Raw genomic sequence first — 16,832 nt, forward strand, 5'->3', positions numbered from 1 at the left:
GTATGTTGTCCTACGGACTAAACCCTCCGGTTTATATAGACATAGGAGGATGCTAGGGTTACACAGAGTCGGTTACAAGGGAGGAGATCTACATATCCGTATTGCCAAGCTTGCCTTCCACGCCAAGGAAAGTCCCATCCAGACGCGGGACGAAGTCTTCAATCTTGTATCTTCATAGTCCAACAGTCCGGCCAAAGGATATAGTCCGGCTGTCCGAAGACCCCGTAATCCAGGATTCCCTCAGTAATCCACAACCATTCTCAAAGATCCATCCTTCTTCTCAACTAAGAGCACTGGGGCTCCCCACGGTGATGAACTTGGTCGAGTATAACTTTTCTCCAATAACTCCTTAATCTGCTTCTTCATTTCCTTCAGATCATTTGCGGGCATCCGATACGGTCTCTTCGATATTGGTCTAGTGCCTAGTAACAACTCTATCAAAAATTCTATATCTCGATCTGGTGGCATGCCTGGTAATTCCTCTGGGAATACATCAGGATAATCCTTCACAACTGGCACTTCCTCCTGAACAACTCCCGAGAGAGAATTTACTTGAGTCCTCCTTGGCGCATGTCTGGACACATACTTGATCCGTTTACCTTCTGGGGTAGTGAGGAGAATTGACTTACTAGTGCAATCGATATTTCCTCCATACATCGATAGCCAATCCATGCCTAGTATCACATCCAATCCGTATGACTCCAAAATTATTAGGTCTGAGGGGAAAACATGCCTACCTATGGTTAATGGCAACTGAAAACATCCTTTGCTAGCCATATACTCTGCTCCAGGTGAGCTTACTAACATAGGTGTTTTAAGGGCTACGGCGGGCAACTTAAACTTATCCACAAATCCCCTTGATATGTATGAATGCGATGCACCAGTGTCAAAAAGGACAATAGCAGTAAATGACTTAATCAAAAACTTACCAATAACTGCATCGGGCTGCTCCTCAACTTCCTCCACGTTGACATGGTTCACCTGCCCTCGGGTGAAAGGGTTGGGCTTCTTCCCATAGCTTCCATTTCCGTTCCCGTTCTTTATCTCAGGACATTCATTGGCATAGTGTCCAGTCTTCCCGCACTTGAAATAGGTAATGTGACTCAGATCCTTCTTGGCGGGTGTTGCTGGGTTGGAACAGCTCTGACCATTGTTTCCTCCATTCCCATTCCCATTCTTAGAGCCATTGTGGTTGTGTGAGCTTCCTCCATTGTGAGTGTGGCCTCCATGGTTATGATGGGTATGTCCTCCCGAGTTCGGTATAAAAGAAGGCTTCTATTGAGCTCCAGAGTTGTACTTTCCCTTTCCATACTTCCATTTGTGGTTCTCAATCTGCTGCTTGCCCTCAATCATAAGGGCCCTATCTACCAACTCCTGGTAGTTGGCGAATGTTGTCACCATCAACTGCATACTCAGCTCATCATTCAGCCCCTCCATAAACTTCTCCTGCTTCGCGGCATCTGTGGCCACATCATCTGGGGCGTAGCGTGCTAACTTGCTGAACTCATCCACATACTGCCCCACGATACAATTTCCTTGGCGTAAGTTTCGAAACTCACGCTTCTTCATGCTCATAGCTCCAGCTGACACATGTGCAGTGCGGAATGCTTGGTGAAACTGATCCCAAGTGACATTGGCCACGGGGAAAGTGATTGTGTAGTTATCCCACCATGAGGCTGCGGGTCCATCCAGTTGATGTGCGGCAAAGCGCACCTTCTCAGCATCCGTGTGACCTGCGGTAGTCAGCTCCCTTCCAATCCTGCAGAGCCTGTCATCAGCAACAATCGGCTCGGTGCTACTAGAGAACACCGGCGGATTCAACCTCAGAAAATGTGCTAAGTTGTCGACTGGAGGTGGTGGTGGTGGGTTGTTGTTGTTGTTGCCTTGGTTCTGAACTAGCAACTGCATCAAGGCATTCTGCTGTTGGATCAACTGGGTGAGCTCCGGTGGGAAGACAAATCCGGGGTCATGTCTCGGAGCCATCTGATGGGTTTAGAGGGGTGATAAAAGAATAGAGTGAGGTCTAAAGAGAAAATCAATACCCATATGCGCATGAGACAAACACATTCATTTCACACCATTCAATTCAAACGAGACCATACAGTCAATCTAAGCTACGTTACAAAAGCTTGCGGACTATTATTATATACATGGGAGAATACTGATGGTAAAATGGTGGTCGACTAGAAATTTTGATCAGTGGATGACTCCATGATATCTGCTCCAGCTTCGTCTTGATAATCATCATCGCTGTCAGGGTCGGAATCTGTGCCGTCTAGTATGATGTAGTCTTCAGAAAGGATGCCCTTTTCAGGTTCGGGATCCCCCTTGAATATCCCTTGCTTCTTCTTCAGGTCTTCATTCTTCTCCAGTAGTACAACAATTTCTTCTTCATATCCATTGCGTGTGGACTTCAGTTCTTCCTCCAGCTTCATGTTCTGGGTCATCACCTTCTTCGTGTCTATCATGTTGGCACACATCTGGTTCTCGTAGCGTTGAATGTGCTGGTTCAACTCCTGGATGTAGGCTGCAATGGATCTTTCCTTCCTGGTGCGTATCATCTCCCATTGTTCATCTCGGCGTCCACATATCTGGTAGACGGTGTCCTTAAGATCCTTGTTGTATACCTCGCTGATACATCCAATGGCAATGTGGGTGGCCATGCTCTTTCCTAGACTCCAGGTTGGTGCATCAAAGAAAAACTCGATGGGCTCGGTGACTGGGGTGAATGTCCTTCCTGTAACACGAACTTGAATCGTCCAGCGCTCATCTTCTGGTAAAGTAGCGGTGTAGGTCCCGATGAATCTTGGTATGCCGATGTTCAGGTACCTAGTGACTTCCTTCAAGTGTTGCCCGAAAGGGGTGTCATCATTCGGTTGAGTGAACTTGTTCCTTGGGTCCACCATCTATAGAGTAGAAAATGGAGAAGAGTTAGAAATGAGTAGAGAAGCGTGTCCTATGGCTTATCCTAGTGGTCGCGTCCTAGAGTCAGCGTGTGCTCTAATACCATCTTGGGACCAGACCTCAGACGGTCAAGTCTCTGTGCTTAAGTGTCATCCCTGGATCGGTATTGCTGACACACACAGTACTCGGGGAATTATAACAGAGTTCAATCACACACTTATTACATTGAGTGTCTCATAAAGAGTACTTATTACAATAATATGGCTGAAGGCCATCTAAATTAAGATAACTGCGGAAGCATCGAAGATAAATGAGTCCATCCAACTCCACGGCAATACTGAGTGCATGACAACGACCTAGCGCACCTTACTCTTCGTCTGAAAATTCTGCAACATAATACATTGCAGCCGTGTATGCCATCACATGGAATATGCTGGCAAGATAACACCATAGAGCAATGGACAAATAACAGCTATCTCTACATGCATATTTGGCTGGTGGAGGCTCTACGGTTATCATTTGCATAAAGCTAGTTTTTCCCTACAACAAAGGAATATATTTTTATTTAACTACATAGTTATTTGAAAAATATTGAGAAGGTAACCCCAACTCAATCGGAAGATCGGGACATAGCCTTTCCGAAGAGGTCCCCTTAACCGATAGATAGGCTGGTACACCTACAATTCCCCTACATCTGCTAGCCCATCATGGAAAGGATTCCCACAACTTACTCAACTATGCTAGAGCCCATAATGGCTTGTGGATGCACACGGAAGTTTCTAGCATGAATAATCTTATGATCCCTTTGAGCCTGGGTGGCGAACCATAGGATGATCACACTAGTTCCCCGGGATCTCCTAGGACAACACTGGTATATCCCTAGGTGCCCACAACCAATCCACTCAGATGTGTATTAAAGTAGCCACCTTAAGTTTCCCTTAGATAATAATAACTCTCACATCTTTCATGAGTACTCTCAAACCATCCACGTCCACGGGCATAGCATAGCAGTATAAGCATAGCGTAGTAATACACAGGGTTTGAGAATATAAGACAATAGGTTCCTATCTCATCATCTATTTCCCAGTACCCACATGTTATCAAGTCCTACTCATGCAACGTTTGTGGGTTGAAACTAATGCATAAAAACTGGGTAATAAAGGGATATGATCAAAGTGTTACTTGTCTTGCTGACGATCGGAAAACCATAGAGATTCGTAGTAGCAAGCCTCGCACTCTAGAAACTCTATCATGAACAAACAATAACATACATAAGCACTCAATCAAGAGATGCAAAGGTAAAACCAAAAGAAAAGATCTAAACTGAAAGTTTAAGAGAAGAGCTTAGATTTACAAAAAGAATCAGTCAAATCAGAGTTACGAAACTCAAACTACGATCAAAAGAAGTTCGAATTCAAATATGCTTGAAACCAAATTTTAAATTTCCAAAATCATGTTCAAGTTGATTATCTGGATAGAGGGGATCAAGACGAAGATTTTGGCATTGGTTTCACTGGATTTGGACAAACGAGCAAAAAGTAGTGAGGATTTGAAAATCAGGGACTAATCTGTAAAGAAACTATTCGCGGATAGGTCCCTAGCAGAACAAATCAAATTAAAAAGGAAAAAATCTAACGAACGAACGTCCGCTAACAGAAAGTAACGAACGAATTCGTTCGCTAATAAAAAAAATCGGGTGAACGTTCGCTATTTAACGAACCCTAAAAATAAAACCAATCTAATGAAAAAAATCGAAAAGAAAACTAAAGAACCGGATCGGTTTTTTTACCGTTCGGCGGTTTTCAACGAAAAACCGGTGGCGGCGGTGGCGATCTCCAGCGAGATGGGCGGCGGGCGGCGGTGCGTCGCTTGATGTGGCGCAGCTCCGACGTCGGCGGGACGCGTGCGGCGGCGGCGGCGCGGGCGGCGTGATGCGGGGCTGCGGCGATGCGTGATGAGGAGGATGGGGTGGCGTGCGGCGGCTTTTAAGGAGGCGGTGGGGGGGCGAGGCCAACTTGGGGCAGGGGCGACGTGGGGCGGCTTGGCGGCGCCGTTCTCCGGTGAGTCCGCCTCGGCCACGGCTCGGGAAGGCGGCGGCGCGCGTGGCTGGCTCGGCTTCGGCCCAGTCGGTCCGAAGGGATTTTTTTTTAATAATTTCACCGAACGGAAAAATTCAAAATAAAATAAATAAAAATCCTAAAATCCCCAAAACCATTTTCACGGTCCTCTACTAATATTTAGGACGACATGAATATTTTTCTAGGCTAAAATGCAATTTTTCCCTAATTTAACCCAATAAAATCTCAAATGAAAATCAAATAAAAATTATATTTTTATTTAAAATTGAATTTCCATTATTTCCTCTATTTTGAAGAAGTCATATTATCTTCTCTCATTATTTATTTTATTTTGAAATAATTGGAAAAATAATTTCAAATAAATTTTTCTTGATCCAATTTACCAATTTTGGAAATTCAAAAATGGAATTTTATGAAAACCTCCAACTCTCTCCAATGGTCCTTGAGTTGCTTAAGGTCTCTAGGATAAAAAATGTCCAAATAAAACCAATTCAAAATGCAAGAATTATGAATGCATATGATGACCTAATGATTAATATCCAAATTAAAAATTGGGATGTTACAAAAATATTAGAGTGTGAGAGAGATATGTACGAGGCTTAACTTCACGAACCGAACAATCTGACAGGACTAAAAAAAGGGGATTTGTGTTGAAGAGGAGGTTAATGGAATCTCCGAAAATCACAAGTAGAAAACGCATGCGACCTTGGACGAGACTTACCTGCTCCCCCGGTGTGTGCCCATCCGTGCTCCTGCGTACGTGGCTTGATTTGATTGGAACACAATAAAATCCGGCCCCACCCCCTTAAAATCAGGGGGAGAGATGATTAGATTAGAAAGAAAAGGAAAAAAAAAGACAACCGTAGGATGAAGTGGGAGTACGGATGGGAGCATGGGGAGGGAGCAGGCAAGCCGGATCCAGCGACCTTGGCATTAGCATGGCTGTTTCGTTCCAGAGATGAAGTAGAAAGATGAGAAGACCACCCGCGTGTGGTAAGGCCGGAATTAGTCGATCTGTTATAGTTCTTTCCCTTTTTGAGAATCAATCAATCTGGCACATGAAAAAGAATTATTTCCTAAACCATATTTGGGTGCGCGATGACACCCGCCGCCGGCTCCACGGCCTGCACCACCGCTGCCCACAGCCCATCACGCCGCCTCCAGAAGGCCGCGCCGCCGCCAGCTCTAGAGGAAGTGCCGCCGCACCACCGCTCGACGGCCAAGGCCACACGCCTGGCCACCCCGAGTCGGGGAAGAGAGGAGGCCCCACCGCTGCCAACACTGGCCGGGCTTCGCCCATCAGCGCGTCGAGGAGGGGGAGGAGGAGGCGGGATGGCTAGGTATTGCCCTCCGGTCACACGCGGGCGCGACGCAGAGGGGAGAGGAGAAAGGGAGGGGGGGTGCGAACTTGCAATTGTATACCGAGCTAGCAATAATAATGATGTTTCTTTTTGGAATTAAGTAAGAATAAGCTTACATCTGAGCCAAGGGAAGGAAAAACCGTAATAGGCCTTTCCTGTTTAGGTGTATGGCGACAACTTAGCTGTCAAGACAGAAACTATTATCCATAGAAAACCAGCCTGTCCTGTAAACTTTTTCAGACAACTTGCAGTAGATTTTTCTTGCTTATGTATTTAAGTTCACTTCCAACTTAAAAAGGGGAACTTTTTCTAATGCAGATTACAGAACGATTGTATTTAATATGCCATTCCGATAGGTTATTCTGTACTAATAATGATTGATAAAGGACCTCTGGCTGGTGCCTTCATCTTCACAAAATCGTTAAAGAAAGACCGGCCTTAGTGGTTGCATCCAAGTAGTCCGTGTCATCAAATTGTGCAGAATCAAATTCGAACCGAACCGAAGGATCGGAGTAAAGCTGCTACACACAATGAACGATTCCTAACCAAGTGGACGAATAACAACTTTTGTTGTCTCTATATATTTTGAGGCTGCAGCTAACTGCACTATATATACACATAGAGGGAGAACTGCTCCATCGTGCTACTTAGTACAACGTACTATACCAATTACCACTAGAGAATACACAGCACGTCAGGTTGACGCCAATGGAGTCGGGGGGAAAAGCACCTTCCGGGCCGCCAAAGGACAAGGAGGCAAAACCGGCGGTGGTGCAGCAGCACCCCAAGCTGCTGATGGCCGCCCGAAAGGGCCACTGGACACCGCTAAATGTTCTTATGGGCGCCACTCCGCCGGTGGTTCATGCTGTCCCGCCCGGAGGCCTCATCAACATCGTCATCGATGACGAGGAGGCCGACGTCGTCGATAATTCTGCAACGACGATCACCTTGGACGTGGAGCTGAACAACGTCCTCCATGTCGTGGCGTCCAGTGGAGACGGTGACGAGTTCCTGGAGAGCGCGAGGGGCATCTACTGCAAGGCCAAGCACCTCCTGGACGCACGCAACAAGAAGGGCGACACGCCCTTCCATTGCGCTGCCAGAGCTGGGATGCTGAAAATGGTCACTCACCTCATCTGTCTGGCGAAAGCTGAGGGCGGCGACGACAGGGTGAAGGCAGCACTGAGGAAGCAGAACGAGCAGGGGGAGACGGCTCTCCATGCGGCCCTCCGCTTGTCAGACAAGGAGACGGTTCGGGCAATGGTCCACGAGTTATGGGTCGCGGATCCAGAACTGACTCGTTTCCCTCTTGCAAGCGGCACGTCGCCACTGTACCTGGCCGTCTCGTTAGGGCGTGAGGATATTGCCGAGGGACTGCATGAGCAGGACCCGGGGCTCTCCTACTCTGGACCAAATGGACAAAACGTCTTGCATGTTGCCGTTCTCAGGAGCACAAGTGAGTTATACTATATGCTACTATATATATCATTCATCATAACACATCATGCATGGTAAAATCTGGTTTAAACTTGTTAGACTTTTAAACTCGATCGCCAATGTTATGTTTTTCATTTTCTGGTTGTTATTAAGATAATAGATCACCATTGCCTTGGTTATCCTTTAATTAATTTGACATGCATGTGTCCATCAGATATACCATTGAAACAACATATGAAAAGACCACTAAACCTCCCTCAAATTGATCTCTTTCGTGCACGTACTTTTCTTTTTGTCATGACAATGCAATTTTATTTAGTCGCAACTTTCGCCCATTACATAAATTGAATATGCTTAAGATATTTGTAAGACGATATGGGTTGATATAATGGTCTTAAAAGAGCCTCAAATTAGTAAAATTGAACACATAAATGAATATCTCTACCTTCCCTTATTGTAGGTTATCCATGTTGCATTTCCATGCAATTGCTACCTTCCGTTTGATCTTTGGAAACCTCTGGCTAGTTGGTGTTCACCAAATACAAACATATATGTTTTTCTTTCTTTATTACATATTTGCTACTCCCTCGGTTCTAGATGAGATGAAATTCTAGGTTTGTCCTAAGTCAAACTTGTTCAAGTTTAAGCATGTCCACAGGAAAATATGTTGAGAGCTATACAACATCAAATATGTAGTATAAAACATTCTTTTTGAAAGAACCTAATCGAACTAATTTTGTGTTCTAGATGTTAGTATATTTTTTGATAGGTTTGATCAAATTTAAGTAAGTTTGATTCCAGAGAAAGCTATGACTTCAATTAATTTAGAGCCGAGGGAGAATTTTTGAGTTGACTGTGATGATATACTGTCAAAATACATCCATGGGAAGAATTATATGGTGACCGAAATATAATTGTTTCGTAATGCATTGAGCAATAGCTGGACTTATATATGCTTGCATATTCTTGTATCTTAACTTTCTTCATAAAATAGTTGGACCTCATGCAGTGGTGGGGGTAGGGGGACCGGCAGGAGCTATATATGGCTTCCCCGATGATCCCACAGATGCACATAAATATGCTTAGATTTAGGGAGAGTACATGCATTAGTACAATTTGGTCACTGCCATCAAAAGTTGGACTCATTAGGGCATGTACAATGCATAGCCTCAAGGTGATGCCTCGCATGCCATGTAGGATCGGATATGACGTAAAGTAGGTTCGGATAGGGAAGCGGGATCCTCTCCAGGAGGCGGGTGCTTGAAGAAAAAAAGTGTGGTCCGGTGACAAAAGCTGAAAAGGTTGGAGTAAAAAGTAGAGATGCATGTGTACTAGAGTCTTTATTTTCTATTTCTTAATGAGGTCACTAGTGATAGCTTGCATTGGGGAGAAAAAATAAATGTAGATGCCTCAAATTACTTTTTATCATGAGCCATATGTAACCATATGCCACCATTGTACATGCCCTTAGGCTCCCTCAATCATTGATTCCTGGCTACTCCACCGAGCTCATGTGTCACTCTATCTACCTTTATTATAACATTTTTTGTGGGGTAACTTTATAATAACTGCAGGTATGACAAAAAATCTTCTGAAGTGGAACAAACACCTCAGCAAACAAGGGGAACAAACAAATGGGAGCACACCTCTACATTTTGCAGCCTCATGTGGGTTTCTTGAAACAGTAAAGTGTCTACTAGACGCTGAGGAATCTCTTGCATATCAGTGCGACAACAAGGGGTCATTCCCCATACATGAGGCGGTTAAGGAAAAGCAAGTCAGTGTAGTTTGCACCTTGCTCAAAATTTGCCCGGATTGCGCCCAGCTACGTGATGCCGAGGGCAAGACCTTCCTCCATGTAGCTGCCAAACAAGGCTACGCAAAACTATTTCCTCCTGTTTTACAGGTTTTGTTACAAGAAAAGCAGATGTTTGCAGCCATCATGAATATGCAGGATGATGATGGCAACACTGGGTTGCACCTTGCTGTCGAGGCCGGAATTTTAGAAACTGTGTGCTTTTTACTGTGGGACAAGGAAGTTATGTTAAATTTATCAAATAACGAGAGGGAAACTGCACTGGATCTTTCACAGCGCATGCGGACCCCAGGTGTCCTTTTTGGTTTGGTATGTGATCTAACTCCCTTAATGATGGGACCTGCATTACTTTATAGTATGCCTATGTTATTTAACTGAAATTTATATCAGAATAATAATATTCATAGCAAATATAGTTACACTATTTCAATAAATTTTGCATATAAATAGTCGTTGTTAGAAAAGTTTGAGTGCATGAATCTAAGAAGTTATATATATTTCAGAATGGAATCATATAAAAGGCAGTTTATTTTAAGTAGTTAATTTTATCATGGCTTTTTTTTGGCTAAAGATGCCTAATCCTGGACTTTAGTCATAAGTTTCATGTAAACTCCATCTTTAACAAATGAGTCTTACTGATTGCTACCCCACTATAGATCTCACCCCCATTGGTAAGAGGAGCCCCTCCATATCCATCTATACCTATACTAATATAAAAAGATCCAAAGAGGCAGATTCAACTGATCTCGACCATCAAACTAAGTCAATCCAACGACCTAGACTGCTCCAATGGCGAGCGTTAAACGTGTTTAACGTGCAATTAATATCATGCCAAATATTACACTAATCACAGGATCAATATATAACTAATAGCATACTGTACCTAATATCCGCGTGCAATTAATATATTGCTTAAATATTAACGTGCATTGCACGTGCGCATTTACTAGTTGGTAGAAATTAAAGGACCACCTGGCAACTTTGGCCGTTGCTACTCGCTCCTTTAGTTTATTTTTTTTGTCTCTAAGAAACTTGTGGTGCTTTGTGACCACTACTTTCACATAAAGGAGACCATGGACAAGTCGCCTATTGTTCTTCTCCTAGCTCTTCTAGATGACATTCTCTCTGTAAACTAATATAAGAAGACATTTTAGATCACTTATTGTCTCTAGAAAAAAAAACTTGTGGTGCTTTGTGACCACTACGTTCACATAAAGAGACCTTGGACAAGTCGCCTATTGTTCTTCTCCTAGCTCTTCTAGATGATATTCTCTCTGTAAACTAAACGTCGTTCATACTAAATGTCGTTTTTCACCGAAACTTTGTGCACCCACATAGAATGTCCGGATATACCAGCGGGATTTTTGTTCCGAATTTTTCAACTTTTCAAAATGTGTATTTAGACAATGGGTGCATATGCACCTACGAGCCAAAACACCGCGTCCGTGATATAAAATATGTAAACTAATATAAGACATTTTAGATCACTTACTGGAACAATGAACGTGTGTTACAACGAGATATAAATATTTGTGTTAGCTTTTGATTTAACTGTTCATAATAATGCGATTGTGTAAATAAATGTTTACCAAGTTCTGCCCATAAATTACCTTATATTTTGATCAGAAGTTTGGTAAGTAAATTAAAATGGAATTGGTTCAGAAGGTAAATAAATTAAGTTGATTCAATATCATAAAGGGAATGTTGGACAAAGGGGTGGTGGAAAGAAAGGTAAAATGGGAACTTTACATTCTTTTTAGTAGTACTAGAACAATGCCCGTACGTTGCAACGGGATATAAATATTCTAGTACGTTAGCTTGTGATTTACCTGTCAATAGTAATGCGATTGTGTAAATAAATGTTCATCAAATTATGTCCGTAAATTACCATGTATTTTGATTAAAAGTTTGGTAAGTAAATTAAAATGGAATTGGTTCAGAAGGAAAGTAAATTAAGGTGATTGATTATCATAAAATGGAAGGTTGGACGAAGGGGTGGTGGGGAGAAAGGTGAAATGGAAACCTTACGTTCTTTTTAAGTAGTAGAGATTACTGGAACAATGAACGTGTGTTACAACGAGATATAAATATTTGTGTTAGCTTTTGATTTAACTGTTCATAATAATCCGATTGTGTAAATAAATGTTTACCAAATTCTGCCCATAAATTACCTTATATTTTGATCAAAAGTTTGGTAAGTAAATTAAAATGGAATTGGTTCAGAAAGTAAATAAATTAAGTTGATTCAATATCATAAAGGGAATGTTGGACAAAGGGTGGTGGAAAGAAAGGTGAAATGGGAACCTTACATTCTTTTTAGTAGTACTAGAACAATGCCCGTACGTTGCAACGGGATATAAATATTCTAGTAAGTTAGCTTGTGATTTACCTGTACATAGTAATGCGATTGTGTAAATAAATGTTCATCAAATTATGTCCGTAAATTACCATGTATTTTAATTAAAAGTTTGATAAGTAAATTAAAATGGAATTGGTTCAGAAGGAAAGTAAATAAAGGTGATTGATTATCATAAAATGGAAGGTTGGACGAAGGGGTGGTGAGGAGAAAAGTGAAATGGAAACCTTACGTTCTTTTTAAGTAAGTAGAGATAGTAGAGATTAGTTTACAAAGGAAGTAGTTATGTTGCCAAATCTGGTTGTCAACACCTTTATGCACATGGAAACAAATTCTCTGCACATATATATTTTTTTAGGGAAACAGCAGGACTCTGCTACGTATTTTTATTAATTTCAAATAAAAGAATACAAATAGTCCAAGTAAGAGAAAAAGAACCTCTGCACATATATTAGAAGACTGCTGTTGAATGCTATCACGCTAATTACTATCTTTCTTTCTTTTTGCAGGGCCGACGGGTTTCGATCCACAAACTTTTAGTGCATGCTGATGCTCAGTACGGTGTTCATAGTAAAACCCGCATCCCTGAACTAAATGAGGAGAAGGAAGAGAAAAGGATCTCGGATTCGACACAGACCATTGGCGTTGTGTCAGCGCTACTCGTGACGATTTCCTTTGCGGTAGCTTTCACCATACCCGGAGGCTATCGAACAGATGATGACCCTAAGGTCGATAATATTAAGGGCGGCATGCCGGTGCTTGTCGCAAGCCACTCTCTTCAGGCATTCATTATCGCCAACAACCTGGCGTTGCTCTGCTCCGCCATGGCCACCATCAGCCTCATGTACGCCGGAGTGACCACTGTCGACATCAGCATGCGCATGAAAGCCTTCGTCATGTCCATTTTCTTCCTCAACAGCTCAGCCCGAACGCTGGCCGCGGCGTTTGCGTTGGGCATGTACGCGACGCTGGTTCCCGCCGCTGGAGCAGCAGTTACTCTTACGGTTATAGGCACCACTATTACGCTGCTTGACGTTGCTTGGTTCACGTACATGACATCCAAGGATCAGCTAGTGCTTCGGAAGAGGATGGGTGTTGGCGTGGCGTTGAAACGGTTTACGCTTTTGGTCCTACGTGGGGCGTTGGCGTGTCTATGGCCGTACGTCATAATCGCCGGTTTCTTAGCCTATATTACATTATGGAGTAAGTGAAATTAATTCAAGAGGGCATGCTCAACGTGCTACCCTGATTCATAGTAATGATTTTATGTTTCCTAGTCTACTTCAGGGACAGTAGTTTTTGGTACTGTATTTCTTTTCCCCCCGTGTGTGGTGTAGCTAGGTTTGCTCGTCACTTACCCCGCAAAAAAAAAAAAGGTTTGCTCGTCACTTGATTCTTACTGATCTATGTTTGCTCCAGCCTTCAGGGATGCACATTGCTTCTTGTATCACGGGAAGTTCGTAAATTTTACTCCATCTGTTTCTAAATATATGTCTTTTTAGAGATTTCAATATAGACTACATACGGATGTATAAACGTATTTTAGAGTGTTGATTCACTCATTTTGCTCTGTAGATAGTTCATACTGAAATCTCTAAAACGACTTATATTTAGGAACGTAGGGGGTATTACCTTCATAGATTTAGTTGATGAGTGGTTGTAATTGTTTCCTGCTACTTTTTTTTGGAAAAAACTTCCGTTCTATTCACAGTAAATCATAAAACTACTACAAATTGGGATAGTATTCCAGAAAACTACCACTTTAACAATATTTTCCAAAATCTACCACAAAGTTGGTTTTTTATTTCATAAAACTGCCATGTTGCACTGATGACCATGTTGGTTAATTTTAAGCGTGATTATGATATTTTAGGTCCACTCGCCAGGTCTGACATGGCATAAGTCATTACCACTATATTGGACCGTTAGGTTGACCATTATGACAGGTGAAGCCCACATGTTGGTACCTACAAAAAATAAAAAAGCAATCGGGTCCCTATAAGTTTTTAAAAAACAATAAAGTCTTTGTAATTTTTTTAAAAGGCAACCGGGCCCCTGTATGTCTTTAAAATAGGCAATCGAGTCACTGTAAGTTAAAAAAATCAATCGGGTTCCTTTTAGTGTTTTTAAAAAAGCAATCGGGCGCTTGTGCGTCGGGCATGGTGGTGGCCGGCCATGGCTGCAGTGGCCTTGGCTATGTGCAAGGCGTGTTGGTGACTAGCCATGGCTACGGCGGCTATGGTGGCCGGTCATGGCTGGACCGATCGTGGTGGTTGCTAGCCGTGGTGGCTAAACCACATGGTCAGTTGGGTTTGTTGAAATCAAAGACCAACTTGTAATATGTTTTTGGAAATTTTGAGTAAGTGGTAGTTTTCCGAACCCTATAGCTCGAATTGTGGTCGATTTATGCTATTTACTCCGGTACAAGGAACACTAAAAATAATAAAAATAACATCCAGGTCCACAGACCACTTATCAATTTTTTCTGTTGCAGTTAGATCACCCTAGAATATATTTTTACCAAGTGATGGCAGTGCATCAGATGATGATGTAGACGATTTTCGTGGCGAGTCTCTGCCAAATGGTTTAGCGAAAAGAAAGTTAACAAACAAGGAAAGGTTGGCCCTTTTACTACAAGGAGATAAATTTGATGATAACCAGGACATGGAGATAACATTCAACATGGAGTTTGAGGACCTCAGCAAACGTATGCTTGAGAGAAAGAGCACGAAGACGAAGACTGTCTGGGAGATGCATCAAGAAAAAATGAAGAAGTGGAAAGCTAGGAAGCTGTGTTTTGATTTTACGCCGAAAAAACGGATTTCAGCCAAATCGGCCTGGGGCGAAATCTATCTTTCGACGAAATATTGGTCCAATTTGACAAATTTTGGTCAAATTTTAGTCAAATTTCGGTTTTGGTGCAAAAGGTTATAACATAAAACGCACGAGTAAGAAGGGCAAAAAGGGCATGGATTGTGTCGAGGACAAACTTCCTGAAATCAATATTAGCACAGACGACCCGAGGTTCTCAGCCATGTTGACGAATCATCTGTATGCATTGGATCCTACTAATCCCCAGTTCAAGAGGTACCACCAGATTTCATAATGGTCATTTCCCTATCCTGCTAGTGCTAGTTTATAATCTGCTTGGCCTCCATAGTGTTAATTTATGCTTAGGCTTAGTTTGGCAGCACAGTTTTTGAAAAACCGAAGTATCCTAAAACCATAGTTTTCTTATGTGTGGGGAACAAATACCCTGGTTTTTAAAACCATAGTTTTTCTCAATTTTGTCAAGTCCACTGAAGCATTTGGCCGACGTTATTTTGCTGCAGTTTTTGCTGATAACTACATGGCTGAATAGCATGTGCTAACTCATCAACACCTAAAAAGCAACACCACCGGATTAATCAGCGTGTGTACGACCGGATTAATCACCTGCAGCTACATGGCCATGCACGAGGTCAACCTCCTGTGTACGAGTGTGCTCCAATGACCAATCTAGTATTTAGCAAGCTAGCTTTGTTCGAGACGGGCAGAAAGCATTCGGCAACCAGTGAATTCATTTATGAAATATATGACAGATAGATGAGTCGGCGGCGGTGGCCACTGGATTTTCTGATCAGTACGTAGATGGCGGTGTCGACAGGCTGAGCACTCTCCCAACGACTTCGCTTGGTTCAGTTTTAAAAAAAGTGGCCGGGGCCTCTTTTTTAAATACTGCAGAAAAACTACAGTATCAAATATACCACAGTATATTAAACGACAGTGATTTTTGAGCCAAACTAATGTGAATAGATTTGTACAGGAGTGCCACCTTCATGCGAAAACAAGCCAGGAAGAAGGGGGCGCATGCAGATGAAGGCACGTTGGACAGTGAGCCACCTATGGAGGAACCACCTCTGGGGAATCCAGATGACGCATCTTCTAAGAAGATGAATCGGAAACACAGGGGCGTAAGAAAACATCAACGATTCTGGTCGAGTCTCGATGGCTCCTGCGACCCCGCGCCCGCCGGCGGCGGCGCCCCATTGATCTCCTTCCACCGGCCACCATTCCAGCCGGCGTGACCAGATCCGGGATGCTCTCCGCCTCCTCTCTCAGATGCACTCCTTCACCCCTCCAGGCTCTCGCTGAGCTGCCCATGGCTCTCGCGTCCGCGTCGTCGTCTCCGGCTCCGTCGGCCGCCTCGGCTGCTGCTGCCGCGCTGGCCGCGGCTGCACTTGCCGCCCGCAGGGTCGCCCCAGCAGCTGGTGGCCGTCTGTCCCACGCCGGACTCTCGCCGAGGCCGGATGTGGCAGCATCTCCGATGGCGCATTCCAGCTTGCGCTCCCTGCTGAGCCCCCGTCCGGCCGGCGTCGCCGCGTTGTCCGCCCTAGACGTCGCGCATACTGCTCCAGATCGTGCCCCTGGCCTGCTGGATGGAGGGCTTGGGTGTCTTCCGTCCCCGGCCTGTGCTGACGCTGCTCCTGCCAGCGCCGCGCCATCAACCCCGACTGCTGCTGTGGCACCGACGGCGGCCACTCCCGCACCACCGGCCGCCGCCCTTGCTGCCCTGGCCGCGGTTCCCTCTGCGGGCACCTCCGCCGGTTTGCTGCTGCCGCCCTCATCGTCAGCCCCTGTTCAGACGGACCTGGAAACAGAAACTCTGCTGTGCCCCTCCTACGGACAGCTGGGTGCCCCTGCCCAGGTGGATGGGGGGCTGACTCCTCAAACGTTGTTGCTGCCTTCGATGTCGGTCGTGTCGGCGCTTGTGACAGATGTGGCGACAGGAGTGCAGGGAGCTCCCAATGCTCTGGCAGAGCCTCCAGAGAAGTTGGGCTGTCCTATGCTTGGTCCATCTTTAGTGTCTGCATGCAACGGCCTCTCTACTGCCACCGCCG

General features: G+C 44.0%; 1 protein-coding gene across 1 annotated transcript; it reads left to right on the forward strand.

Annotated features, from left to right (window-relative positions):
• Positions 1–6,974: 6,974 nt before the first annotated feature.
• LOC119299012 (protein ACCELERATED CELL DEATH 6-like) lies at positions 6,975–13,442 on the forward strand. Its single transcript, XM_037576329.1, has 3 exons — positions 6,975–7,799; positions 9,355–9,905; positions 12,462–13,442. The coding sequence occupies exons 1-3, from the start codon at positions 7,052–7,054 to the stop codon at positions 13,161–13,163; spliced, it is 2,001 nt and encodes a 666-aa protein (XP_037432226.1). The 5' UTR covers positions 6,975–7,051; the 3' UTR covers positions 13,164–13,442.
• Positions 13,443–16,832: the final 3,390 nt, after the last annotated feature.

The sequence above is a fragment of the Triticum dicoccoides genome, chromosome 5A, assembly GCF_002162155.2.
Source record: "Triticum dicoccoides isolate Atlit2015 ecotype Zavitan chromosome 5A, WEW_v2.0, whole genome shotgun sequence".
In the NCBI taxonomy this organism is placed as follows: Eukaryota; Viridiplantae; Streptophyta; class Magnoliopsida; order Poales; family Poaceae; genus Triticum; species Triticum dicoccoides.

Bases quoted from the DNA above. Each gene is read 5' to 3' on its own strand.
- LOC119299012 (XM_037576329.1), top strand. From the start codon at position 7,052: ATGGAGTCGGGGGGAAAAGCACCTTCCGGGCCGCCAAAGGACAAGGAG. The intron at 7,800-9,354 runs GTGAGTTATACT...TAATAACTGCAG, and splicing joins TGCCGTTCTCAGGAGCACAA to GTATGACAAAAAATCTTCTG. The intron at 9,906-12,461 runs GTATGTGATCTA...TTCTTTTTGCAG, and splicing joins CAGGTGTCCTTTTTGGTTTG to GGCCGACGGGTTTCGATCCA.